Here is a 27,120-nt window from a genome sequence, read left to right on the forward strand (position 1 = left end):
ATTTCACAGGTAAAGAAACCAAGGTTTGGGAAGAGGTGGGACTCCCCTAGGAAGTGAGGCTAAGCAGAGCATATGCTCATCACCGTTGGGTCTGCTTCCCTTTTCTAGAGCTAGGTGCTCTCTGGGGCAAGGAGAGTCTTTGTGCCCCATCATCAGTTCAGCTTCAGCCCACACAACATATTCAGGCCTCTGGGCCACCTGATTTGCAGCCCACTGCTCTGCCTAGCCTAGGCCTGCCAGCCCATCACTGGGGGTGGGTCCTCCCCAGCACTTTGGAGGCCTGTGTTTCTACTTGCCCTCAGGCTACCTCACTGCAGGACTTCTCCACAGGAAAGGTGGGTGAGTGGGACTCCTGTGACTGGGCATCTACCAAGGGGAGTGTGCCAAACAGGAGGATGTCAGAAGTCTGTGGCTTTAGTAGGGGGTGGGCAATGAGTTCTCCTTCAACTGACTTTGTGGTCAACAGCTTTGCAATCCTGCAGGTGGAAGGCTTGGAATTAGAGGAGAAAGATGTGCATTTGCATGCACACATGTGCAGACATAAAAAAAAAAAACGCATGCATGTGAACACAGAAGCATGTGTGCCTACACATGCTCACGTGCACATGCACATGCAACAACCTTCAAGTCCAGAACGTCCCTGTTAAAGCACAGGTGGGGCAGGGCTGCTTCCTGCTGGGACTGGGTGTTGGGGGGGGCTCACTGGGTCTTGGTTCCTGGATCTACAGGCCTCACTGCCTGCCCGCTCATGCCTAGACAAATAGATCATCCTGGGATACAACTTCCCTGGTTCACCAGGGACCCCCTCCTCAAATATGCCCTCAATTTGTCCACTGTTTCATCTTCCTCCCTCACCCCAGCCTATGATCATTTTCTTTTATGTTATCTTTTTTCTTTCGTTTTTTTTTTTTTGAGACAGAGTCTCACTCTGTCACCCTGGGTAGAGTGCTATGGCATCACAGCTCACAGCAACCTCAAACTCTGGGGCTAAAGAGATTCTCTTGCCTCAGCCTCCCAAGTAGCTGGGACTACAGACCCCCGCCGCAACACCTGGCAATTTTTTTATTGCAGTTGTCATTGTTGTTTAGCAGGCCTGGGCTGGGTTTGAACCTGCCTGCCTCAGTGTATGTGGCCGGTGCCCTACCCACTGAGCTACGAGCGTCGCCCTGTTTTATGTTATCTTATCTCAACCAACACCACAGTGTGGAATTAAAGAAAAGGGCCTCTGTCTCTAGGGCTTCTCTTCTTTCTTCTTTCAACTAACATGTTTGTGGCCTATGCTAGGTGCCAGAGACACAGGATGAGCCAGGCCCGGCCCCACCTCACAGAATTCATGGTGGAGGGGAGGAGGCTTCCACTTGACTCCAAATTCACTATCCTCAAACCCCACCCCAGACACAGTGCAGCCAGTATCAGGCTAGACACTCAGACCAAGGAAACCTTGTGCACTAGCCCCAACCATCTGTCCACCAGATGCCTCTGTGATCTCAGTTATCACTTATGGGTACCTATTGTCCACATGTGACTGTCACAACCACAGGAGCAAGGCTGGTGCTATTTGTACATTTTTCAGAGGAAGGAGGCTCAGAATAATGTAGTGAGCGCACCAAGTCCACAAAGTTGGCAAGAGGAGGAGCTGGGAACCAAACCAAAATGTGTTTAGCTGCTGAGCTTAGGCCTTCAGCACCACAGCCTGCAATGGCAACACTGTGTGACCCATGATCCCAGAATTGCCAGCAGCCTCTTCCTGTGGCCCCAGCAGAGAAATGATGGGGCTCTGAGGCCTGGGGAGGAGGGACCTGCGAGGGTCACACCAGAGCCCAAGTCCCAGCTCCCAGACCTGCCTCCTCGTAAGGGTGGATTTGAGGGGTACCATCCTGAAAGTCCCTCCAAAACCATCCCATGGCAAGTCAGAGCTTCCTGGGGTGCTGACGTAAATGTCTTCTCTCCACTGGTTAGAACACAAATCACTAGTCTATCTTTTTCCTTTGACTTCCAGAAGGCTCAGAGTCAACCTGTAGGCTCAAATAGACAAGTGCCGGGTCCTCAGCCTCCTCAGAATTATTTATATTCTGTGTTTTAATGGATGTTCTTTTTGGAGAGCTTTTTTTTTTTTTTTTTTTTTTTTTGTGGTTTTTGGCCGGGGCTGGGTATGAACCTGCCACCTCTGGCATATGGGACCGGCGCCCTACTCCTTGAGCCACAGGCGCCGCCCTTTGGAGAGCTTTTTAATACTTTGCCAAATGAATTGGGGGAATAAACCAAATTAAAATTAAGTAGTCTTTATTCCCCTCAACCCCCAGCTGGGCAGGGTGGGTTGCTCTGTGAGCTTAGATCGACTGCGGAGCTACCACCCCAACAGTGGGTAGGCAGGCATCCGGCAGGCGCAGCCATCTCCCAGGAAAACAAGACGTTTCTTATTGAGATAATGAATCGCTCCATTTAGGTCCAAATTAACCTCCCCCAATTACCCCATTTTCTACCACATTTCACCAGATCGAAATCCCCTTCTGCCCAATGGTCATATGCCCCACCCCACCTGCTCCCAGGTCACATGCATCCCAAAGCCACATTGCATCTTTCTTCACCAGTCATATTTTTCTTTTCTTTATTTTTTTTTTTTTGGGGGGGGTTCTGGGTGGAGAGATTGGGAAGTCTGATGCAGCTGCTGCTCTGAGGAGTGGGAATTTTTTATTTTATTTTTTTTAAGCTCGTTCTTTGAAATAAGGATGCAATATGGGATCAATTTTTGATGACAGTGAAGTAAAAGGGGAAAATAGTAGCAATTTTCTCTTCTGAACATGCCCTATTTAATGGAAGGATGTCACGGTAGAGTTTTATCCAGAGGAGAGAGGGCCTGGTTCCCAGGGACACATGGTCAATCAGAGACACCTGGCACGATCTCAGCCAAGGGGTGGTGGATAAGCACCTCCCTCCATGCTTCCCCAGTGCCCTCCATTAGGGTAGCTGCCAGGGCCCAGGATCTGGGGCAGGGGAAGGCTGAGTTTCCTTTTCCCTCACCTGACACCAAGGGTAGACCCTCCCACCTTGTGCTGTTAGTCTCAGCCTGCATCAGAATGCTACAGCTAAGGCCCCCAGGGAATCCAGTGTTAATTAGGGTTATAAAATCCTGCCCAGCTGCTATTGCTGCCTTTGTGTTCAACCCAGAAAGCTGAGCTTCAGCATGGAGCTGGTGGGGTGGAGGGGTGGTGGTAGAGGATTGGGGGGATGGAATAGAGTAAATTCTGAGCTAGCCAGGATTGGGGGACACCCAGACCCTAGTCTGGGGGGCTCAGGAGAGAGAGATGGGGGTGGTTCTCAGAGGATACTGCAGGAGGAACTGTACCTTCCCCCACCTCCCACTCTCAGTCCCAGGTCAGAGACAATTAGTTGGAGTTAGACCTGGCTGTGTAGAGTTAGGAGGCCTCTGGACCAAGCCCTGCAGGAATCTTGAGGTCTCAGCTAGATGGGTGGGGGTACGCCCTTGCTCTAAGTTGCCCTAACTGAGGATAGGTCTCTGTGCTGAATAAAACAGAGGCAGGGTTCTGGCGGTCAGGGCTACCTCTCTGCCATGAAACCTACCCCCCTAGTTGATTCATTATGGAGTCCCTTGAAACAAGGGGCACTCCACAGTGGCAGAGCTGCACCCTGGCCAGTCTTGGCCCATCCCTTCTGAGGTCTAGTCCTCTCTGACCATCTTTCTTCTAAGACCTTCTTCACCTGTAATGCAGGGAGTAGGGGCAGAAATGAGTTAGAACCATACATCAGAAGTCTGTAGCACAGCTACAGACATCTCATTCTCAGGCATGTGCAGTCATGCTGGGGAGCTCCCAACACACAGACACAGCATACCATCATTCCATACCCCCATAGGCCTGCACAGAGCACACGGGCATAGCCCAAGCACAGTCTTTACCTTATTGTCATTGACTTTGGCTTCACACAGAGATAAAAAACACTAGGTTCTCTGGGGCCTTCACATCCACTACCCAAGGACTCGCTAAACACACAGGTAATTTAAGACCCCAAGAATGACCTTCCAGAGTCCTTATCTTGAGGTCAAAGCAGTGGTGGTAAGGACAGGATCTACTGCCTCCTCCAGGGCACTGCATGAAACAGAGGCCAAGGAGCAGGGCACGCCCACTCCAAAATGCCCACAGATTCAGGAAGGGCAGTAGAGGTGTGGGGGACTGGGCCTTTGGTCCCAGTGCCTGCCCGTTGACAGATGTAGCCCAAAGCCACACCCACTACCTCCCTCCCTTGGCTGTGGCTGGGCCTCTGATATAATTAGCAATTCTGCTCAACAAAACACTGGCCCGATGGGATAATAAACTCTGACATCTGTCAGAAGAGTGAGCTCCTATGGAATTGCCAAGAGAAACATTTTTCTCCTCATTCAATTCACATTTAAATCGAAAACAACCCCTCCAAGTCTGCGCCAGCCCTGCGGCTCAGGGCTCCAGGAGCCCACAAGCTGTTCCTAGGCCTGCAAAGAGGGGCAGGCGAGCTGCGATCACTCATTCAAATTAACAAATCATTTTATTTAGAAATGAAGAGAATTTTTAAGTGACGGATGCCTTCGAAGCCACTGAGGAGAAGGGAAAGCCAGCCATTGGCCCTTCCCCAAGGCAAGGTGGGCAGCCCCTTACCCTCCCAACAGAAAGGCCTACTGGAGAGCCCAGGTCATGGGAGCCAGGATACCTCATCTTCACAACAGCCCGATGTGATAGGAAGTCTAGCAATCCTTGCTATTCTGTGGTGGCACATTAAGCACCAATGAATGCCCCAGACCCCAGGTGTTCCTGGCTGGCCTGAGAAGGACATAGGCTCTGCTTTGAGGGAGCTTAACTAGGGCTGGCTCTGCCCAAGGACCAGCCTCCTGAGCCTGCCATTCTACTTTTGGGCTATAGAAGGTGCTGTGCACCTTCTTCTAAGATGCCAGGGTGAGGCTTGGCAATGGACAAGCCTTGCCAGTACAATTACACTCCTGAAACAGGAGTCCTGGAAGCTTGGATTCCAAGGCCTGTGGCTGCAGATTCACGTATAATGAAGTACTCAGACTTGGGCTTCCAGGGGCCCTCCCAGCTTTAAAGGCCTTGGAAGACTGGATATCAAATACTGATAAATGGGAAAAAAAGCTGCTGATAAGCCCCAGTCCTAGCCAGACCCCTCCTTGGAGTTCCCACAGGGTCCATATGTCTTCCATCAGGGATCCTACTGTGCCTGCATGTCCCCATCAAGTCCTCTCTTCAGGCTCCCCCAGTACTTGCGTGCCCATCATCAAGGAATTCATTGCTCTGTCCTGCAATTTCCCAACAGGCTGAACACTCTCTGAGGCAGGGACAATTGTTTTTTTTTTTTCCTTTTTCATCCCAGTAGCCCCAGCATCCAGTACTGGGTCACTATTTGGTGAATAAATGAATGAACACCAAGGATCCTAGTTGCGTAGACACTCAAACATGTGAGACATAGGCTTGATAAAATATTTGATTATTATGATACACTTTCACACTGCCATGTTTTTTTGTTTTTTATTTTTTGAGACAGAGCCTCAAGCTATTGTCCTGGGTAGAGTGCTGTGGCATCACAGCTCACAGCAACCTCCAAATCCTGGGCTTAAGTGATTCTCTTGCCTCAGCCTCACAATTAGCTGGGACTACAGGTGCCCGCCACAACGCCCGGCTATTTTTTTTGGTTGTAGTTGTCATTGTGGTTTGGCAGGCCCAGGCCAGATTTGAACCTGCCGGGTCTATGGTGTATGTGGCTGGCGCCTTAGCTGCTTGAGATACAGGGGCTGAGCTTTCATTTTATTTTTTTTTTTTTGAGACAGAGTCTTACTTTGTTGCCCTTGGTAGAGCGCTGTGAAGTCACAGCTCACAGCAACCTCAAATTCGGGCTCAAGCCATTCTTTTCCCTCAGCCTCCCAAGTAGCTGGGACTACAGGTGTCTCCCACATGCGTGGCTATTTTTTAGAGGTTTTTTTTTTTACAGGGTCTCGCTCTTGCTCAGGCTGGTCTCGAATTTGTGAGCTCAGGCAATCTACCTGCCTTGGCCTCCCAGAGTGCTAGGATTACAGGCATGAGCCACTGCGCCCGGTCACACTGCCATGCTTTTGCACATACTATTCTTCTGCCTGGAATGTGGTGCCTCCTCTGTACCCACTCTCAGCTCTTTGGACTCTAGTGCAGACACACACCTCGCATATACCCATGCATGAAAGCTCTGTCATGGCCCACGCATTAGCCACACATACGGGCACACATATCTATTCAGCACCATGCATGACATGCACAAGGTCTGACATAAGAAAGGACTTCAAGACATTTAGTGGGCTCCAACTCTAAATGGGAAGCTGATAGATAGACCCTCTCCCTACCTCTCTGATGTTTGTCCTCTGACACTCCTCTGATAGCCCATTATGTTTTCTCACATTACTCCTCTACAAGGTCCCTGAGGGCAGGACCAGGTCTACCTGTCACTGTGGATTCCCAGCAACTAGCACAGGGCCTGGCACACAGTAGACACTCAGTGTATACTTGGGGAACGTATGGATGGGTGGAGTCTGGCATGAAGGAGTTTAGGGAGCACCAACATGTGCTACAGTGGAATAGCCCCCATCCCTGCCTGCTATCAGGTTTTGTCTGTAAATGAATAAGTGATATCCCTGCCTTCATCAAGAGATCACTAGGGTTTCCAATACCTGGGGTCTAAATCCCTGTGTCTAAAACCCAAAATTCCCACTGCTCTTTCTATCTTCTTGGCCCGACACAAACCCACCTCTAACCAACCCTCCTCCCCCGTCCCAGGCCCCTTCCTGCCTATGCTATGCTCTACTTGGCCCACCCATCCCTCCTCCCAGCCAATTTTAATGTCACCCATCTCCAAATCCTGCCATGGCCCAACATCCATGGGGATGTCTTCATGAACATTCCCAGGGCCAGCCCGAGCAGCTTGGGGCTGTGAAGCAGGGCACATGCAGGGAGTATCAGAAGGGGTGTCAAGGACAATCCAGGAGGCAGGGGTGTAGGAGCCCTTGTTCTAGCTTCCCAGGGTCAACACCTCCATCACAGTCCCTTCTCTGGGCCATCCTAGAGCTCTCTATGAGGACCAGCTGTGTCCATTGACTGTTACTGAAGGCTGGAGAGGGAGGAGGCCGAGGGATGGGTGGCACGGCCCCTCAGAAGCATGGGCACTGCTGGTGGTGTCCTTATTCCTTTCTGATGGAGGAGGCCTTGCTGGGCTCTTTAGTTCCTGAGCCTTTGTTAGTTTGTAGGGGGCCCTGGCCTCTGGGAGTGGGAGATGTGCAGTCATGGGGGCACATCTCAGGGCAATGACACGGGGATGACCCTGGATGAGTCTGTGAGGGCTTCCATGTGCACCTGGATGAGGTGCTTAGCCTAGAGAGGAGTGGGGGAGGTGAGAGGGATAAAGGGAGGTGGTGACTTAATTAATTCTTATCTCCTGGGCCAGAAAGGAATTATGGGAGCCAAGGAAAGAGGCTTAAACTTCAGCAAGAGGGGTCAAGGTCTGACATAAGAACTTCAAGGCTCAGCCCCTGTAGCACCGTGGTTATGGCGCCAGCCACATACACCTAGGCTGGCGGGTTTGAATCCAGCTTGGGCCTGCTAAAACAACAATGACAACTACAACAAAAAATAGCCAGGTGTTGTGGCAGGTGCCTGTAATCCCAGCTACTTGGGAGGCTGAGGCAAGAGAATTGCTTAAGCCCAAGAGTTTGAGGTTGCTGTGAGCTGTGACGCCACAGCACTCTGCCAAGGGTGTCATAGTGAGAGTCTGTTTCAAAAAAAAAAAGAAAAGAAAAAAGAAAAAAAGAAAGAAAGAACTTTAAGACATTTAGTAGGCTCCAACTCTAAAATGGGGAGCTGAAAACATGGTAGCATCTCCCTCCAGAATTAGGGATAGGCTAGTGGGCCACTGCCTGGGAAAGGGGGTAGATCAGCCCCCTCTAGCCCCATAATCAGAGATGCTGTTTTGGTTCCCTGATGTCAAGGTCCTCGAGTCTCTAGCATCCCTTGGTTTCTGAACATGTGAGTTAAGACCTGACCTTGTGCCCCTAAGCTCTGAATTGGGAATTATACATGAGAAGCATTAGTGACCCAGTTAGTGACCTTGAGGCCCATGACACCAACCCTGTGCTATATCTCACCTGATGAGTAACACTATGGGCACTTTACCAACCTCTGACTAGTGGGCTCAGGAATGACCCCAAAGCCAACTGATTTTTTTTTTTTTTATTAATTTTTTTTGTAAAGACAGAGTCTCACTTTACTGCCCTTGGTAGAGTGCTGTGGTGTCACCTGGCTCACAGCAACCTCCAGCTCTTGGGCTTACGTGATTCTCTTGCCTCAGCCTCCTGAGCAGCTGGGACTACAGGTGCCCGCCACAATGCCCGGTTATTTTTTTGTTGCAGTTTGGCCAGGGCTGGGTTTGAACCCGCCACCCTCGGTATATGGGGCCGGCGCCCTACTCACTGAGCCACAGGTGCCGCCCGGCCAACTGATTTAATAGCACCCTCATGGGAAAGTGAGGAGCTCCTTGTGCTAGCCTGTTTAGTGTACAAGTACCATACCCTTGAATAGTATGTGGGACGTGGTGGGAGCAAAACGGGGCCTCAGGAGCCAGGGTGACTCCTTGCATCTGGCAATGACACCCAAGGTTGGAGCCATCAGAAATTCTATTCCCCCACCAAAGCGGGGAGGCCATGGTGGATGGCACAGGGCAGAGGGTGGCTGGGAGCCTTCCCAGGGCAGGGCCCTAGGTCTCTAGGTCCCTAGTGGAGACCAAAGGAGACTAGCCCCTGCTCCTCGCTTGCTGTCTGTCTTCCCCCATCTCTCCTTCTAAAAGGAAAATCACAGGGAAGCAAACCTTGGAAGGAGATAGGAGAATGTTTTTAATTAAAAGTTTAAAAGAATTCACGTCCTGAGGGAGTTGCAGCAAGAGAAGGTGGGGAGAGATGGGGCAGCAGGGCGGGGGGTGGAGGAGTGGGAAAGTAGGCCACTCCAGCTGAGGGCTCTGAGCCTAGTCCTGCTAGCCTGGCCAGGGTACCTCACAGCAGCAGGCACTAAGCCACAAAGGGCCCTCTCTCTGTGCAGATGATGCCTCAGAAGCCCCTGCTTCTCCATCTGGGGAATGGGTGGGGAGCTCATTGGCAATGTCTGGGTGAGAAGAGCACCAAATTCTGATGCTCAAACAGCTTAAACTGCTGGGCTGCTCCCTCAGCCTGGCCCCATCTTTGGGGGCAGGAGGGCAATGTTCCTGCTGCCTGGTGCTCTCTGGCTAGAACTGTCAGGGCCCAGGCCTGGGCCACATGTGACCCACTGGGCAGGGGAGGAGGCTCTACATGTAACCTATTCATAGTCCACTGCCCCAGGAGGCCCCTGCCTGACAACTGGACCACACCCTAGTTGGGGTGGGAGGGTATGAGGGCCTGGGCAGCACACCAGCTATGGCAAATTGTCCAACAGTTGGGGTAGGTAGGTGATCACTAGCGTTCCTGTTAGCCAAGTGTTTGCTGCATGCTGACAGCAGGCTCAGCTCATCTATGCATGGTAATCTGTGCTGAGTAGAGGCCATCCTGGCATCCTGACCCCTGCCCTGCCTACTCACCCCCAGCCTACCTGCCACACACATGCCTACCATGCGCTAGGCTATGGGTGGGCAATATTACTTAGTATCCCATTAGTCTGAGCTCAGCTTGGGGCTGGGTGTGACCTCACACTAATGTGAACAGGGCATTGTCAGCACAGGCTGCACCATCCCTTTCTCCTGCCACTGGGAGGGTTCTCACACCCTTAGGTCCAGCCCAATGACCTCCACCTGCTCACCAGGATCTGGAACTGGGACCTGTGTTACAGGGTGTGTGTTAGTGCATGGGGGGGCCCTGTGAACAGGGGGCAGGGCCAGAGCTGACCTGTAGTGTGGTCCCATACCCAGGGGACCACACTACATCCACTCCCTTCCCCTTTCCTGGGAGAAGTAAAAAATGAGAGGAAAATATGACAGATGCAATATTTTGCAAAATAAGCCAATTACAGAGTAGTCATGCAGGGAGATGAGATTAGCAGAAAAATATTTGCTAAAAGGAGGCCCAGGTATGCACATGGGTGGTGAGGAAAGGTCAGTTTCATCCTTGGGAGATTGTGGGGCCTGGTGCTTCTGCCTGGGCCACAGGGAATGGAGGCAGCAACCACTCTCACTCAGGCAACAGTGACAAAGCTGGTCTGTCATTGCTGTCTATAAGTGAAGCATAGGTATGTCCATTTTCTCTCTTTAAATGCCCATTACTTATCTGCTAGGCTTGGGGTCAGGGCCTTCCTAACTCTCCCAACTGATTGGTTGTGGGGACACATCAGTCCAGGGTACTCCTCCCATCCCATAGTGCCCTATTTCTCAACTCTTTGGCCTTATAGGGACACAAGAAGATGACCGGGGACCTCATAGTCTATCAATCTAAAGAATAGCCCCCAGCAAGGCCCTGAGTCTAAGATGAAGCTCAAAAGAGTCCCTAAGAGGGCGGCGCCTGTGGCTCAGCGGGTAGGGCGCCAGTCCCATATGCTGGAGGTGGCGGGTTCAAACCCAGCCCTGGCCAAATTAAAAAAAAAAAAAAAAAAAAAGAGTCCCTAAGAACTGCAAACAAGAATGTGTCCCTGGCTTGGTGCTTATAGCTCAAGTGGCTAAGGTGCCAGACCTGGTGGGTTTGAATCCAGCCCTGGCCTGCCAACAACAATGATAACTACAATCAAAAAATACCTGGGTGTTGTAGTGGGCACCTGTAGTCCCAGCTACTTGGGAGGCTGAGGCAAGAGAATTGCTTGAGCCCAGGAGTTGGAGGTTGCTGTGAGCTATGATGCCACAGCACTCTACCCAGGGCAACATCTTGAGGCTCTGTCAAAAAAAAAAAAAAAAAAGAATGTGTTCCTGATGCTAAACTTGCATCAGGACACGGGATGTGAGTGAGCCCAAGAGGAAGGCCTCACTCCCCAATCCCCTGCAACTATGAGCTTCCCACTGTACCCCACAAGCTCACTGGCTTGCCTCCTGGAAAGCGCTCAGCAAATATCTGAGGAAGGAAAACAAGACAGGCAGAAAGTTCTGCCCACCCTCTGACAATCCCCGATCGTTCCTGGGCATTGCTCCTGCCAAGCTGCCCTGCTCCATGAGCACTACTACTATTATCCACTCTCCTCTTCAGCACTAGGAGTTGTCTCAGACTCCCAGCACCTCCCCTCTCCCTCCCCCAGCAAACCCACCTTTGCTGTCACTTCTCCTACCCCTGCCCAGTTGCAGGTCTCCACCCACTTTCTTGACAACACAATGGCCTCTACCCTGACTACCCCACTTCCTATGGATTGGAGTCTAACTGCCCACCTCAATTCAGAACTTAGTGGGTCTATTCCCCTCCCACACTCAAAGCTGGCAGCCACACTGGACTCTGCTAGATCTTCCACTCCACTGTAGGTCCTCCAGTTTTTTCATGCCCTTTTACAGAATGTTCTTCCCTGAACTCTGAGAAGCTAACTCCCTCCTTTCCTCTAGCCTCAGTCTTAGTGCCACTTCCCTGAGGACGTGAGATACTGAGATATTTTTCCATGGAATCTCAAAGGGGGTCAAGTGATAGGAATCTTCCTGCTAAGCCTGATCCTGGAGCCAAGGGTCCAAGATACAAGCTCAGAAAAGCCTAAGCCCCTCCACATAATAGTGCTAACCACATGGTGCACGCCATGTCTACAAGCTGGCCAAGTCTCAGCTCAGAGTATCCTCTTGGCAATCCTGGTTGGAAGACTCTTACTTATCACCCATGTTGCAGATGAGGGGAGAAAGGAGATCACCAGCAAAGGCCATGCAGCTGATGTGTCAGGGCTACAGCTGCAGCCTCACCTAGACATTCTGCCTCTAGATTCAGTTGTCCTGGAATTCTCTGTCCCTGGTGAGTCACCATCAAAGTCTTATCTCTGGAAAACCTACTTATGAAGTAGGTGGGGGTCTTACTTCAGAAGTAAACAGGATTTTGAGGCTGGTCTCTGCCATGTGACCAACTAAGTCGGTCCGTACATGGCAGAGTAGTCTTGGCTAAAGTGAAAGAACCTGGGTTCCCTCTAGGCTCCAGGCAAGTCATTCCTCCATCTCTGGTCTTTTGTTCCCTTCTCTGTCTCTGACAGCTGCCCCTCAGTGCCAGCCACCAACCCAAAGCTGCCTATCTATGCCCTCTTAAGGGATGTGGCTCCCTGACCCCTGGCCCACATCTGCAAAGCTTGTGAATGGATGTCAGCTTGCCTGGTTCGTGGTTTCCTCACACCCTTTCATGGAGTTCCCATCCCTGCCCTCACCCTATCTTGCTGCCTGTCTATTCATTTGTCCACCTGCCTGACTACTCAGGCCTCCTCTCCTCAGATGCTGCCAGATCTAATGATTGGGGACACAGGGCGGGGAGAGGGCTGGGATCAGGGGAGGTCAAAAGGATCTTGCACAGAAGATTAGGGAAGTCCCATGTTTAGTCTTCAAAGACTTGAGGGCCATCTCTGCCAGGAAGTCTCCTGAGCTGTGCCCTCGGGGAGAGTGCCCTCCTTGCTGGCCTTTTCTAAGTTCACTCCCTGCTTATGGCTGCCCTCACTACTTTCAGACACCTGCCCAGCCCACACCTGGCAGTCCTATAGGGTGAATGGGAGAGTCATGGGCAAGAAGCTTCCCGATCCAACCAATCCTGCACCTGCCCAGGTGCCCCAGTGGCTGGAGGATGGGGCCTCGTGCCCTCATTGATCTCCATAACTGGATTCGGCTGGTATTGACACAGCAAACATGCTGCACCTCCCATCGCCCTGTAACAGAGTGGACAAACACAAGAGGCTGCAACAAAGGGCCTGCTGTGACCACCCTCTCGAACAAGGGTCCCAGGGTCTGCGCCAACAGACAGAAAGCTTTGAGCAGCTGGACAGTTTGGCCCTCAAAGGTGTGAGCTGAGAATAGAGACTTGACAAGGCCCTCTGAGAAGGGAGGACTGCAACACAGGGTTGGTCCACACATTGGACAAAGCTCAAGGTGCAGAGGTTAGTTTGTCCCTGGGGCCCATCCCATGTGACAACCCCAGAGGCATCCCTTCCTGAAGTGGTGTCATCAAAGCCTAGGCATAAGCTCTGATGACAGATGTGTGAGGCCACACTTGTTCTAACTGTATAGCAGAGAAACTGAGTCCCAGAGAGTCTGAGATTTGTCAAGGCTCAGTGCTGCTCAAGTGTGAGTGGGGTCTGCAGCATAAGGTGGGTGAGACCCCTGATGGTTGGCCACCTTCTATGCTCTGGCCCAGTCACATGCCTCATGTGCCATGCTGTACCTGTCTAAGAGAGACTCATGGCCACAGATTCTTTTCCGGGGAAGTGCAAGGTTAGGGCTATGTGGGATGTGGTTACTTGGGTCAGGTTTCAGCTAGATTCCAACGAGTCTCTTGCATGCCTCTGCCTCAAGACTCACCTCACAGTGAATCTGTGCACATGCTCTGCAGAGACAGCCAGCAAGCAAGACCTTCCAACACTACATGCATGTGTGCATACACCTGGATGCGTGCTTTCTTTTTCTTTGAGACAGAGCCTCAAGCTGTCACCCTGGGTTGTGTGCCGTGGCATCACAGCTCACAGCAACCTCCAACTCCTGGGCTTAAGCGATTCTCTTGCCACAGCCTCCCAAGTAGCTGGGACTACAGGCATCTGCCACAAGGCCTGGCTATTTTTTGGCTGTGGGCAGGCCCAGGCTGGATTTGAACCCACCAGCTCTGGTGTAAGTGGCTGGCACCTTAGCTGCTTGAGCTACAGGTGCTGAGCCCACCCGGATGCTTTCTATCCCTGGTTGTTGTACGTTTCTGTTCCCTTTACCTTAGGCTTTTTCCCTCCCTTACTCTATCTTGCTTGGCTACATCCTCCATCCCAATAGGTCCCCTAGGCCTGGTCAAGTATCCCTATGGGCTTATCCCCAGGTCCACACTTTGTGGCATGCATCACATCACTGTTACCTTGAGCAGGTGACAGTGCAGTTAGCAGAGTGGACTCAAGGGAGAGACCCTGAAGGTATCATGCTATCACTGTACCTGCTAACCTGGTATAGAGCCAGAATACAGCATGTGTTCAGGGCTCAGCAAACAGGGGCTGACGCAAGGTCACTGAGGCACCTGGTACTCCATGACACAATGAGCCAGGCTTAACCAGCCTCCTCCAGGAAAACTTCAGGGGCCCCTTCCTGGGGTCACCATGGCACCTGGGTCTGGCAAAGTCTTCAGGTATTATCTTGGTGAAGCAGCCAAAGGTCAAGGAGGGACCTTAGGGTCTTCCTGCCACCCCATGCCCTCCATCCCGAGGCTGAGTCTGTGGCATTGAGTCTTTCCCACCAGCACTCCTGTGAATCTTGGCTCCCTCCTCCTATAGGCACCCAGTGGCACTGTGGTGGCAATGTTTGCTATGGATTTTAAGGCACAGAAAATGGGGTGAGAGAGATGACTCTCTGTTCCCAGGGTTATGCTTGTGGATATGCAGTTATAATCCCAGAACTCAGGCAGTGAGCCCTGACCCTGCCTTTGCCACTCCACACATCCACTCCCCTGCAGTGGAAACACTGATACATGAGTCACACCCTCCAGGCCCCTTCCTAGCCCCTAATGCTCTTGTCTCAGCAGACTCTGCCTGAGTCTGTTTTGCTCACTCTTAGTGCTAGGCCAGTGCCCAGGCTGGGAAGAAGCAGATGCCTTCCTTCTTCCTTTTCTCCCCTTTGGAAATTCTACCTGCTTTCCAGGCATAGCTCAAACACCAGCTCCTCAAGGGTGTCTTCTTATATTTACCTGTCCCATGTTAGCTGCTCTGCACACCAGGACCCCACAGCCTGTTGTCTGTCTCCTTGAAATCTGGGGTCTTGGGTGGGGGGCAGGGATCAGCTTGGCTGCTAGCTCACCCTTCCTCACATGCACCCCACCCTCCCTCAGCCCTTGCACATAAGGATTTCAGAACAAAAGGCCAGATGCTATTAAAACTCAATTAAATTTCTCACATCTCTGATCCTAAATTAGACTGGTTTGTCCCTGTGGCGCCTATAGGCCCTTTTCCTCTGCCTCCTTGGATCTGCCCCCTTTGCCAGCCAGGACCCCCAGAGAAGTGGGCACAAGTAAGAAGGATCCTTCCCCAGCAGAAGTCTCTTCTGGGGAGCAGAGTCCAGTGCATCTCCCTCAGGGGCTGGGGTTTGTTTCTCCACCTAGCTGACTCCCATCCCCCTGTCCTGGATTTATTCTCCTGTGGGCATAGGGTGCAGGGGTATTAAAAAGGAACTCCAGGGCAGTGCCTGTGGCTCAGTGGGTAGGGCACTGGCCCCACACACTGAGGGTGGCGGGATCAAACCCAGCCCCAGACAAACTGCAACAAAAAAACAGCCAGGCGTTGTGGCGGGCGCCTGTTGTCCCAGCTACTAGGGAGGCTGAGGCAAGAGAATCGCCTAAGCCCAGGAGCTGGAGGTTGCTGTGAGCTGTGTGACTCCTCGGCACTCTACTGAGGGTGATAAAGTGAGACTGTCTCTACAAAAAAAAAAAAAAGAGGGAACCCAGACCTGGGTGCGGTGGCTCACATCTATAATCCTAGCACTATGGGAGTCTGAGGTTGGAGGGTTACTTAAGCATATAAGTTCAAGACCAGCCTAAACAACAGTGAAACCCTGTCTCTATTAAAAATCAAAATAAAAAAATGGGGGCAGCACCTGTGGCTCAAGGAGTAGGGCACCAGCCCTATATGCCGGAGGTGGTGGGTTCAAGCCCAGCCTCGGCCAAAAACTGCAATAAATAAATAAAATAAAAAGAGCTAGGCATGGGTTGTGTTCACCTATAGTCCCAGCTACTTGGGAGGCTGAGGCAGGAGGATTGCTTGAGCCCAAGAGTTTGAGGTTGTTGTGAGCTATGACAATGCCACTGCACTCTAGCTGGGCAACACAGCAAGACCTTGTCTCAAAACAAAACAAGAACAAAAACAAAAATCTTAGGGTAACAGCTGCCAGCCTGCATTCAGAACCCTTTCCAACTGGGTCTAATCACTCTCTCCAGTGGCTTCCCAGCACCCCACCATGGAGGACCTTTAGGCCCTTGCTTGTCCTCTATGCCCCCCACCCCAGCACCTGGCCTTCCCCTTTGTCAGCATCACTATGCTTCCTCCCTGCCCCCAAGGGACCTGGGAGGGGCATGTGCACAGATTCAGGAGACAGTGTAAGCAATGGGAATTGTGACCTTGTTTCAGCCAGGCAGTGGCTGGGTCTAGCATCTAGTTTCTGAGCCTCTATTTCCTCATCTGAAAAATGGGATTTCTGCCTCTACAGCAAGTAGACCCTGGTTCAGGCCAGGCTGGGGCAGCGGAGGTTTGCTGAATGACAGGGAGACTGAATGGCACTCCCAGGGGATGGACCTGGCATCAAGAGCAGGGCCATCAGGCAGGAGAGGCTCTTAGAGTGAGACCTGGGCCTGGGGCTCTCAGCCAAAGAATCCCCACTGGAGGTAGGTGATGCCAGTCAGGGCAAGCAGGATGTTGAGCTACACATGTCTCCATGCAGCCCTTTCCCCTGGCCTTCAGCCATAGGGAGAGTTCAGCGGCAGGCTGTGAGGCTGCCACACCAGGCTCTGGGGGCCTCAGGGATGTTGTACTTCAACCCCCAGATCCTTTCTTTGGCTATCTGATGTCAAGGAATGACCACGGCCCTTCTGACACCTGTTGAAGCCTCTGAACCTTGCAGCAGGTCCAGAAGAGGGACCTGCTCCACAGAGGTAATCTCATGTACCAAAGAAGATCAGCCCAAATCAACAACCTGACCTTTCCTGAAGTCTGATGGGCCTGAGCCAGGCCTTTGTCTGACCACCACTAGCTCAGGCAGGCAGGTAAAGATGAGGGACCATTTGCCTCAGCCATACCCTACCTGCACTGTTTCCCTTGACTCCCCCAGAGAGGCTAGCTAGCCCTGCCAGAACAGCTGGAGGCCTTTCAGCGGTCTCCAGATTTTGGGTGCCAGACAGGGATGTAGGCAGAGGAGGCTATCCCCACGTTCAGGTCCACTGGCTATTGGGAACAGCATATCTTTGCCTAGGGCTCACACTGATTTGTCTTTGGGTATGTGGAGAATGGACAGCAGTTTACCTTCTCTTCCACATATATTGAGGCCCCCTCCTCTGAGAAACCCTCTATGACTCTCATTCTTTTTTTTTTTTTTTTTTTGTGGAGACAGAGTCTCACTTTATTGCCCTTGGTAGAGTGCTGTGGCATCACACAGCTCACATCAACCTCCAGTTCCTGGGCTTAGGCTATTCTCTTGCCTTAGCCTCCCAAGTAGCCGGGACTACAGGCACCCGCCACAACACCCGGCAATTTTTTTTGTTGTTGTCGCAGTTCGGCTGGGGCCAGGTTTGAACCTGCCACCCTCCGTATATGGGGCCGGTGCCCTACTCACTGAGCACCGTCCTATGACTATCATTCTTGAGTGGCTGCTCTCTCCTTCTGTATGCTACCTGGTCTCTCCTAAGCACTCATGCCCACCCAAGACCCCTCCTTTATTTCCTTGCTGGCCAGCTCTCTGGCTGCCTCTCCCTGTAGGCAGAGGCCCAAAGGGCTCCCACATAATAGGCACTCAATGGATGCCCATTCACTAATGCTTCCCCCATCCCTGGGGACCCCCAGCCCGCTCCTCTGGGAGGCTCCTTGCCAGGAAGCAGCAACACTGTTTGGGTGAGGGGAGAATAATCAGCTGTAAATGCAGCAATCAGGGAGAAAAGGCTGCTTAGGCACTTGGCGCCTACGCGTGCGCCTAATTGGCTCCATGTGTCTGTGGCTCTTTTCAAGAGCGGGAAAAGTGGAAGGGTCAAGATCTCTTAATGTTCATAATGGAGGAGAGGCAGAAGCCACTGCCAGCCCCACACAAACACCTTTTAATTGCCCAGAGAAGGGTGGGTGAAGGCAGCCAACACAACAGTCTCCCCTGCCTGTCTGTCCACCATCACTGTACCTCCTAGAATTTTAGTCTGGAGTCAGTCCCAGAGCCACAGCCCTGATGTCTGTTCTACCAATGTTCACAAGTTTGTAGATCTTGTGTCCTACTCCAGACTGGGCCTTGGCAATAGGTGAACCTGTGGCCTGGTCCTCTTGGGTCAACCTATATGTCACACCTCCATCAATGAATGCACCAGTGGAACCAACTGAACTGGCCTTCAGCTGCTTCAACGCCAAACTTTCCCTCCAAATCTTTAGTGCCTCCTCCAAGCAGCCTTCCTGATTACCCCTTTGGACTGAAGGGATCTTTGTCTTGCTGGAGCTGCTCCATTCTGTCTATATCTCTCTGAAGTCTCCAATGTCTCCCTGCTTATGGGAGTTCTATGCACCATGGTTGAATGGTCACCAAGGTTTTTCCCACTGGATCAGTGGTTCTCCAAATGGGGCAACTTTGCCCTTGGGCAACATTTGGCAATATTCGGAAACACTTTTGGTTGTTACAATTGGCAGAGTGGTGTATTACAGGCATCTAATGGGTCTCACAGTGCACAGAGCAGTCCCGACAGCAAAGAATTATCCAGCTCAAAATGTCAATGGTTCGAGGGCCAAGAAACTCTGAGTTAGACAAAGCTTTAGAAAGGAAGCAGTGAGTAAGTGGGAGCTAGGTGGGAGGTTCTCCCTCCTGACAGAGGGAGTGGTCTGCTGCCCCCAAGCTCCTGGCCCCCTGGTTCATACGTCCTATCCCTCTGAACACCCAGCCTGAAGCTCAGTTCCTGAACAGACCTGGCCACACCACCAACAGTGCATCAGTTTAATTGGGTTAAGTGGCCATTAGCAGCAAAAGCAGGGCGGCTGTGTGAAGAAGCATTTTTAATTTTACTCTTTAAATGATAGTGAGCACTCCCCAGAGAGGCCACTGATGGTGGGAATGCTGCCCATGGAGCCCCCATAAACAAGACCAAAGCTGCATCTCCCACTATCCCATTCATCTGAGCCTCATGGGGGTGGGAGTGCGCAGTGTCTTGTCTTTATTGTTCAAAGAAGGAGGAGACTTACCCAAGATCACTAGGTCAGCATGGGGCCAGCCCCTGTCAGGGCAGACCAGTGCCCCATTTGCTCTTCTCTCAGTCCAGTTTCCCTGAGGACAGCAAATCCCACTAATGATAGCAGACAGGATGGCACTGTTGGGGGGCAGTTTATGGCTCTGTGTAGAGTTTTGCTGTGAGACCCAGGGCAAGTGACTTAAATCACCTCTCTGAGGTTCAGTTTCAAGGATAAAAGAAGTAACCCAGTGACTTGTGGTGAGGATTTGGAACAGTACAGAGTGTTCAGGCTCATTGTATGTCTGGCACTTGGTGGGAACCCAGTGGCTTGTAATCATGGGAAGGAATAATTTTTACCATTTTAGGGAAAAAGTGCTGAACCCTTGCCCCCCTGGAGAATGTGATGTACTTGATCTGAGATGGGGGCTTATTTTAAAAGCCCCTGAGGTATTTCCAATGTGCAGCCAGAGCCAGTGTTTTAAAACACTGCATTAAGACAAACGTACAAAAGGCTCAACATCGGAAAAGGTCTCAGCCCTAGGACAATAGGAGGGATCTGAGTACAGGGAGCATAAACATGGTAGGAGGGACCGAGCTTAAGCCTAGGGCTGAGGTCTCCAGGTTCTGGATCTTAGCCAGGGTTCTCACTGAGAGTAGGCTTCCAGCAGCCACGCTGATAACCTTCAAGAACTAGCTCTGGTCTGGCTGCCTTAGCCCTAGGCTTCCCACTCTTCAGGAACCAAGTGTACAGGAACCAAAGCCCATGTCCCTGAGAGAAGGCTGGAATTTTCACCAATGGGGTCACCTTATCTAGGGCAGTACTTCCTTCCATGGCCTCTTTCATCACACAGCAGAGGTGCCAGGGATGGAGCAGCAGGTGGCAACACCTTCAAGGATACTGTCCACACTGTGGCCTTTAAAAATGATAACCCTGGCTCAGCGCTTGTAGCTCAGTGAATAGGGTGCCAGCCACATACACTGAGGCTGGCGGGTTCGAGCCTGGCCCGGGCCTGCTAAACAATAATGACAATCCCAATCAAAAAATAGCCAGGAGGCTGAGGCAAACTCTTAAGCCAAGAGTTTGAGGTTGCTGTGAGCTGTGATGCCACAGCACTCTACTGAGGGTGATATAATATGACTCTGTCTCAAAAAAAAAGGAATGATAACCCTTGGAGCTACAAAACAAAAGGTACTGGGCAGGAGCATGCTAATGTCCTTATTTTGCAGAGGAAGGAACTAAGGCCTGGGATAGGACCAGGCTGAGAGTTCCATGAGGGCAGGAACAGGGCCTGTCCTTCCCCGTTGTGCTCCCAGCACCAGCACAAGGCCTAGCACACAAGGTACTGGCAAACACTGGTGAATAGTTGGAATAGGAGTATAACAATGAAGAGATGATCTTTTTGAGAGAGAGCCCATGTGCCAAGGCCCAAGCTAGGCGGACAGGAGAGTTCAACTGATTTGAATCCAACTCTGCCTTCAGTGCACTGTAAAAACTTGGGTACTTCCTTGTCCCTCCTGGGATTCCAAATCCTAAGAGAGCAGGCCCTGGTTCAGAGGCCCCATCTCCCTGAGTAGCTGAAGTTCCAAGGCAGGCTCCCCTCCATGTTGCCAAAGCTGAGGGCCCAGAACATTTTCTGGACTTGAAGACTTTGGTTGCCTGTGCTGCAAAGCCCCCGACCTGGCCTGCTGCTGCCTGACTCTTGGCCCCAGAAACCACTATTTGCAGCTTGGAGAAACTCGTTATAAACATCTGATTGTCCCTGATTAGATGAGACAATGAATTTCTATTCTGTGTTGCTCAGCTCCCTCTTTGCAAGCCCCAAATTAAAATTCCAGACCAGAGCAAGGGTTTTAAATTGGATTACTGGATGGGGTCCAGAAAGAGAGGAACAATGCAGTGGGGAGCAGGGGGTCCATCCCCTGAACACCCCTCCCTCCATATGTGTTTAGGCTACAAACAAATGTGAAAAAGGAGAAAGGGGCCAGAACTTGATTAAAAGCAAATTTAAAACATAATTAAGACCAAAGCTCATCTTAAACAACTAGGACCAAGGAGAGGGAGAGTGGTCCTCCCCCTACTCTAGGGAGATGGCCAGAGCCACCTTGTGGGCCCAGAGCCAGGGGGCGCTGCAGCAGGAGGAGTTCCCTGACCAGAAGCAATGGGGCTCAGTGCACGCCTCAGGAATAATGTGGGAGTCAAGGGGCTACAGGCTCTTCGGGTTTAAATCCTGGCTCTGCCACCCTGGCTTGAGGCATAGCATCTCTGAGTCTCAGTGTCTCCCTTTGTGACATGGGGGTAGCAGGGCCCCCTTCATAGGGTTGCTGTGAGAATGACATGTAAGAAACCCAGCACACAGTATGTGCCTTTTCCCATCATTCTTCCATTTATTCTTCCAAATATATTGAAAATAATTTGTATTTACTGCTGATTGTGTACCAAGCCATGGCTGGGCTGCAGGTGCAGTGGAAAGGAGTCAGACATCTGTCCGGCCTCACAGGGCAGAGTCTAGCATGTGGGTGCAAGAAGAGGGTTGGGACTAGGACCCCAGACCTTAGTAGTTCCCCACAAACTATCAGGGTTGTTTGCTTCTTTAGGGATGGGAAAGGGGCTTGGGAGAGACTGCAGCCCTATGGTTCCCAAAGGGACTGAGCAGGGCTGGGTCCTAGGCTTCACCTGCGGTGAGTAGGCTGCTGGGTATCTTGTCATTGCCACCATTCAGCAACCCCCACTGAGATGGCCCATCCTGAGGCCTGGGGGAGTGGCAGTCCCAAAGGCCTGAAAGATGTCCCTTCCTACATTTCTCAGATGGTTCCAATACAAGTTTTGGGCTGGGCAGCCTACATTTTGTAAACTGGGTAGGGGCAGCAAATCTAGAAAATAGTGTGCAAATGAGAGGTCCAGAATGAGGGGAAGAGAGCCAATGAAACCAAGAACTAGAGAAAAGAAGGGAGGGTATCTGGGCCAGGCCCAGTTCCTGGAAAGGCAGGAAGGTAGGGTGCAATGTGTCAGCTGGGTAGGGCATATGGACTGGGGCTGCTGCTCCCACTGGAGGCTTGGCTCTGTCTCCTTCTCAGGATGGCTCATTCCTACAACCATCTCCCCAGCTATGACCAGGAGAGCCTGAAGGTCAGCCAAGGCTGGGTCCTTTGGGTCCTGCTTTGGGTCCTTTGGGTCCACACTGGGTGGGAGACCCTCAGATTCTATCTTCTCCAGATTCCCACCCCAGCATGCAGTCTCTCTTTATTCCATGACTACAGGTCACACAGGGGTAGGCACAGGACCCCTAGGGGGACAGCAGGCCCCAAATCCTGAAAAGGGGGACTATAGTTCTCTTCTGGGGCTTGGATATGGTGGGGTCTGGGCTGGGGTGGCCACCCTGACTTAGTTGCCAGGCCCCTGGCCTAAGCTTAGGCATAGCTTGTATGGACTTGCCTATTATTTATTTTTTCTCCCTTTTTTGAGACAGATTCTCACTCTGTTGCCAGGCTAGAGTGTACTGGTGCTGTTATAGCTCATTGCAACCGCCAACTCCTGGACTCAAGTGATCTTCCTGACTCAGCTTCCTGAGTAGCCAGGGCTACAGGTATATCCTACTGACTTTTTAAAATTTTTTCTTGTAGAGATAGGGTCTTACTCTTGCTCAGGCTGGTCTCGAATTCCTGAGCTCAAGTGATCCTCCTGCCTCAACTTCCCAGAGTGCTAGGATTACAAGTGTTAGCCACTATGCCCAATTTGCATATTATTTTTTAAAGTGATTTATTGAGATATAATTCACATACCAGCAAATTCATCCAAATAAAGTATACAATTCAGTGGTTTTAAGTATAATCTGAGTTGTATAATCATCACCACAATCTAATTTTAAAATATTTTCTTCACTCCAAAAAGAAACCCCTGAACCTATTAGCAGGCCCTCCCTACCGCTCCCCTGCTAGCCACAGGCAACCACTAATCTACTTCTTTTTTTTTCTTTTCTTTTTTTTTTTTTATTAAATCATAGCTGTGTACATCAATATGATCATAGAATGTTTCATAGAATATTTGATACATTTTCATCTCATTAGTTGACATAGCCCTCCTGGCATTTTCCTAGTTACTTTGCCAAGACATTTACATTCCACATTTGCCAAGGCTCACATGTACCCTTCACTAATCTACTTCTATGGATTTGCCTATCTGGACATTTCATAGACATGAGATCACACAATATGTAGTCTTTTGTAACTGACTTTTTCCATTTAGCACAATGTTTTCCGGTTTATCTATGTTGTAGCATGTCTCACAACTTCATTCCTTTTTATTAGACTCATCTATCTTTGACACAGGCTGGGGCAGCTGCAGGTATGCCTCTATCCAGCAGCCTAGATGCCTCTCACTCATTACTCTGTAGCCCCCAGGCCCCTCCCCACCTGTTCTTCCTGGGATAGGCTGAGTACCTCGGGTCTGCCTGCTTTGTCAGGGCCACCCAGCAGGTCCTGTCACCCCACAGAACCACAGTGCCAGGGAGCTGACAGGCACACCCTCTTTGCATATAGATGGGCAGACCAAGGCCAAGATGGGAGCAGAGAAATGTTCAAAGTTATGGGCAGAGCTGGGCCAAAGCAGCCCCCAGTCTTATGTGACCCTGGTCTTCCAGGGTCCCTTGACACTCACTTCTCATCACAGTCTGCAGTCCACCTCAGAGACAGAGATTCCACCATCAACAGGTCACTATCCTGGCTGGGTGCTTGCCCAGGGTACCACTCACAGATAGACTTGGGGACCAAGAGGAATGAGAAGACCCCAAGCCCAGAAGGAGGGAGGGTTAGGGCCTGCTTGGGTCCTACCCTCATGCCCACAAAGGGCCCCCAAGACTTTGAGTCACCTGTCATGCAGCCTACCTCAGATAAAACCACCCTGCCCCTGACACCACTGCCCACACTCCATGTGGGCATAGCTCGGCTGATGACAGCCTAGCTTGAACTCAGGAAGGTCACATGATGATGAAGGGCTGGGGCACTGCCTTCACCATGCAGGTTCACTCCACCATCTTGGCCCTCCCTTAATATTCCCTGCCACACATACCTACCTTCAAGGCTTGCACCTTCCTGTCCAGAAGACTCTCGATGTCCCCCGCCACCTTCTCCACCAACTTCTGAGCCTCGTTCTCCTGTACCTCAAACAAGTTCCGGTTGTCCTTATAGATCTGGAAGGAAGCAGAGACCAGGGTTGAGGCCAGGTGGTCTCACATTCCCAAGCTATGGACCCTGCATACCTTTTCTGCACAGCTCACCTCAGCAGAATCTTCAACTCCACCTTGAACCTGGTTTTGGCCACTGAGAGTGTGGAGGTCTAAGGCCTTCATGGACTCAGAGGAGGGCAAGGTCAGGGGCTCCACAGTTTGCACCTGGGATGAGGGCCCAGTTTGGGCTGGTCTGTAGCTGGTAGTTGCAGTTGGTGGGAAGGAGTTTCCACTGCCTTCTCTGGGCCTCAGGGTCCCCCTTTTAGGGGTCATAAGCAGCACCCTCTGACTAGCTGAGCCATTGTGAACAGCAGGGGGGGGAGGGTGGGCTGGACAAGAGATAGAAGGCAGGGCATCCACAGGAGATGGGGCCAATAAGCACACACCATCCCAACATCCCAACACAAAGATGCTGTAATGCCTGTACACATACACAGCCACCCTCCATATAGGCTCAGGCATCCATATCCCTTTCACAGTGCTACCCCAGGGAATTTGCAAAAGCTCTGGGTGCTCCTAGGGCTCCTCTGTCATTCAGAGCACAGAATACGGGGAGCAATGACCAGGGAAGAAGGGGCAGGTGAGGGGAATGAATCTGCTCATCCCTCTGCATGCACATGTGATAGCATAAATCTGACAGCTTGTGTGTGTTATGCCTCAGCGCATCCATCTGTGCACACGTGCTGGTGTGTTAGGGGTGGGGTGGGGTTAGTGTCTCTAGACGCAGCCTGGGGGCTTTTAGTCTTAGGAGCAGATTTCTTCAAGTGTCTTTGTTCATGGCTGGGTCCTTGGTTTTGTTTGTGTGTGCACAGGCATCATACACCCCTTGTGTCTCCAAGCCTGACTGAGTCTATGTGCCCATTCAGATGACCCCAGGAAGTCTGTGCCCCAAACACAGGCTTCTTTGCCACAAGAGGTCATAGAATAAGCTGCTATGACTGAGCCTTGTCACTGGGCTGAGCAGAAGTAGAGGGATGCAGAGAGACAGAGAGGAGGTGATGAGGGGAGATAAGGAGGTGGGAGAGGCAGCTGATGAAAGACAGACAGGCAGGGAGAGATAAGGTCGGTGGAGTGACAGCAAGACGTTGGGGAGATAAGGCCTCTGTCGTCTGACAGGAAAATGAGGGGGAACCAGGTGCTGCCAGAGCCCCTGCCCTGCTGCCCACTTAGTGTCTGGCAGCTTAAGGGTTAAAGCACTACACAAAACCAGCTCAGGCAATCTTCTCCTCCTCCAGCCATCCTCCACCCTCCATCCCTCCACGCTTCTCTTTTCTTTTTGTCCTTCTTTTAGAACAAAATAATTTGTAGTGAAGTTGCTCCTTCCCGCAGAGCAGTGGCAATTAGGGGGCGAGATTCGAGACTTGGCTGCATGGCCCGGAAGGATGGAGGCCACAAATGGGCACTAGGCCAGACTGTTCCCTGAGCCCCCTGGGCCCCAAGGGCCCTGTCTCAGGACAAAGATCCTTGGATAGAAGACAGTGATGGAGACAGATGGTGAAGAGGGGACAAATCCTGGGGGTCACTGGGGAAATGCAGGCAGCCTGGAGCCCTGTGCCAGTGGGGAAACTGAGGTTCAGAAATAGGAGAGAACAGGTCATGGATGTATGACTGTGTGGCAAAGCCAAGCTCCCATAGTCTTCATCCGCCCTTCCTAGGTTTGGAGACATTAAAAACATACCCTTTCCCAGGCCTTGGCCTTCTGCCCTGGATGTGTTGTGGCCATGGTCTCAGCTACACTGGCTGAAGCCTCTGCCCAGTGGCTTGCACCAGCAGGTGGGGCACAGCTGCCTGGCTTCCCCTGGCCTAGGATGAAGTTCCCATACCTCTGACTGTCTTGTTAAGGTCATCCCCAGGTGCTGCCACAGTTTGGGCTTCCCATAGCCATGTAGCCTCAAGTGGTTCTCCTAGAAGGACTCTTCCAGGAGTCCTTCTCCCTTGGAATCCAGGGGGCTGTACAGCTTGGCATGTCACATGAATGGGCTGGGGCTCAGGGGCTGCACGAGTGGGTCTCTAGTTGGCATACCCCAATGCCCCATAGGGGACTGAGGGCTTAGAAGCTAGGACTCTGTCAAAAACCACCCATCTCTAAATTTCAGTATTCCATGTATTAAATGAGAGAACAGCAGTCCCAACTTCACAGGCTGACCAAGGACAATAAAACTTAGGCCTCAAGGAGCCTGTACTATTATTGCTACTGCTATTGTTATGGGTCACCAGAATTCTGCACAAGGAATCCTATTCCCTTCCCTGCCCCATTTTCTCCCTGCTAGATCTATACACTTAGTGCTGTCCAAAGCCATTAGCTTCCATTCCTGAGCAGGTAACCTTGGTCTCCTGGAGTCTTCCCATCTCCAACTTACCCTCTCTTCCCAGGCCTGCTTGGGCAATCCCTTCCCTAGCCACCATGTCCCTGTCTCAGCCTCAGCCCTGGAGGTGATAACGGGGGAGCCTAAACACTAAGACCCCACTAATATAGCACAGCCATAGCCATCTTCCTTCTATCTCTGTCCAAGTATCGGGTCTGTGTGTAGTGGATACTCGGCAAATGTATACGTCTAATTCCATGCCCAAGAGCAGAGCTCTGGGGCCAGCTCGGCCTAGGTCTGACTCCTCCACATCCATCTGCAGCTGTATGAGCTCTTGGAATCTTATAAAGCATCCATCAAGATTTCTTCCTGTTTTCACTTCTATCCGAGGGCCCACTATGGCCCCTTTTGCTAGTTGCTGGTGCCAGCATTTGGGCCTGCAGGCCTCTGGGTCCCCAACCCATGCTGATTCCCACTGTCATACCTTGGCTCCTTCTATCTCTGCATCTGCTCCACCTTTCCCTATCTATCTCAATCCTCTCTA

General features: G+C 51.5%; 1 protein-coding gene across 8 annotated transcripts in view; it reads right to left on the reverse strand.

The window, feature by feature from the left end:
• CACNA2D2 (calcium voltage-gated channel auxiliary subunit alpha2delta 2) overlaps positions 1–27,120 on the reverse strand; it is a 139,742-nt gene that overhangs the window by 49,964 nt on the left and 62,658 nt on the right. For all 8 annotated transcript variants that reach the window (XM_053598433.1, XM_053598431.1, XM_053598432.1 and 5 more), the window contains exon 3: positions 24,118–24,234. In XM_053598433.1, coding sequence (XP_053454408.1) covers positions 24,118–24,234 — 117 coding nt within the window. The remainder of the gene's footprint in view (positions 1–24,117; positions 24,235–27,120) is intronic.

Source organism: Nycticebus coucang, chromosome 8 (assembly GCF_027406575.1).
Source record: "Nycticebus coucang isolate mNycCou1 chromosome 8, mNycCou1.pri, whole genome shotgun sequence".
Classification (NCBI taxonomy): Eukaryota; Metazoa; Chordata; class Mammalia; order Primates; family Lorisidae; genus Nycticebus; species Nycticebus coucang.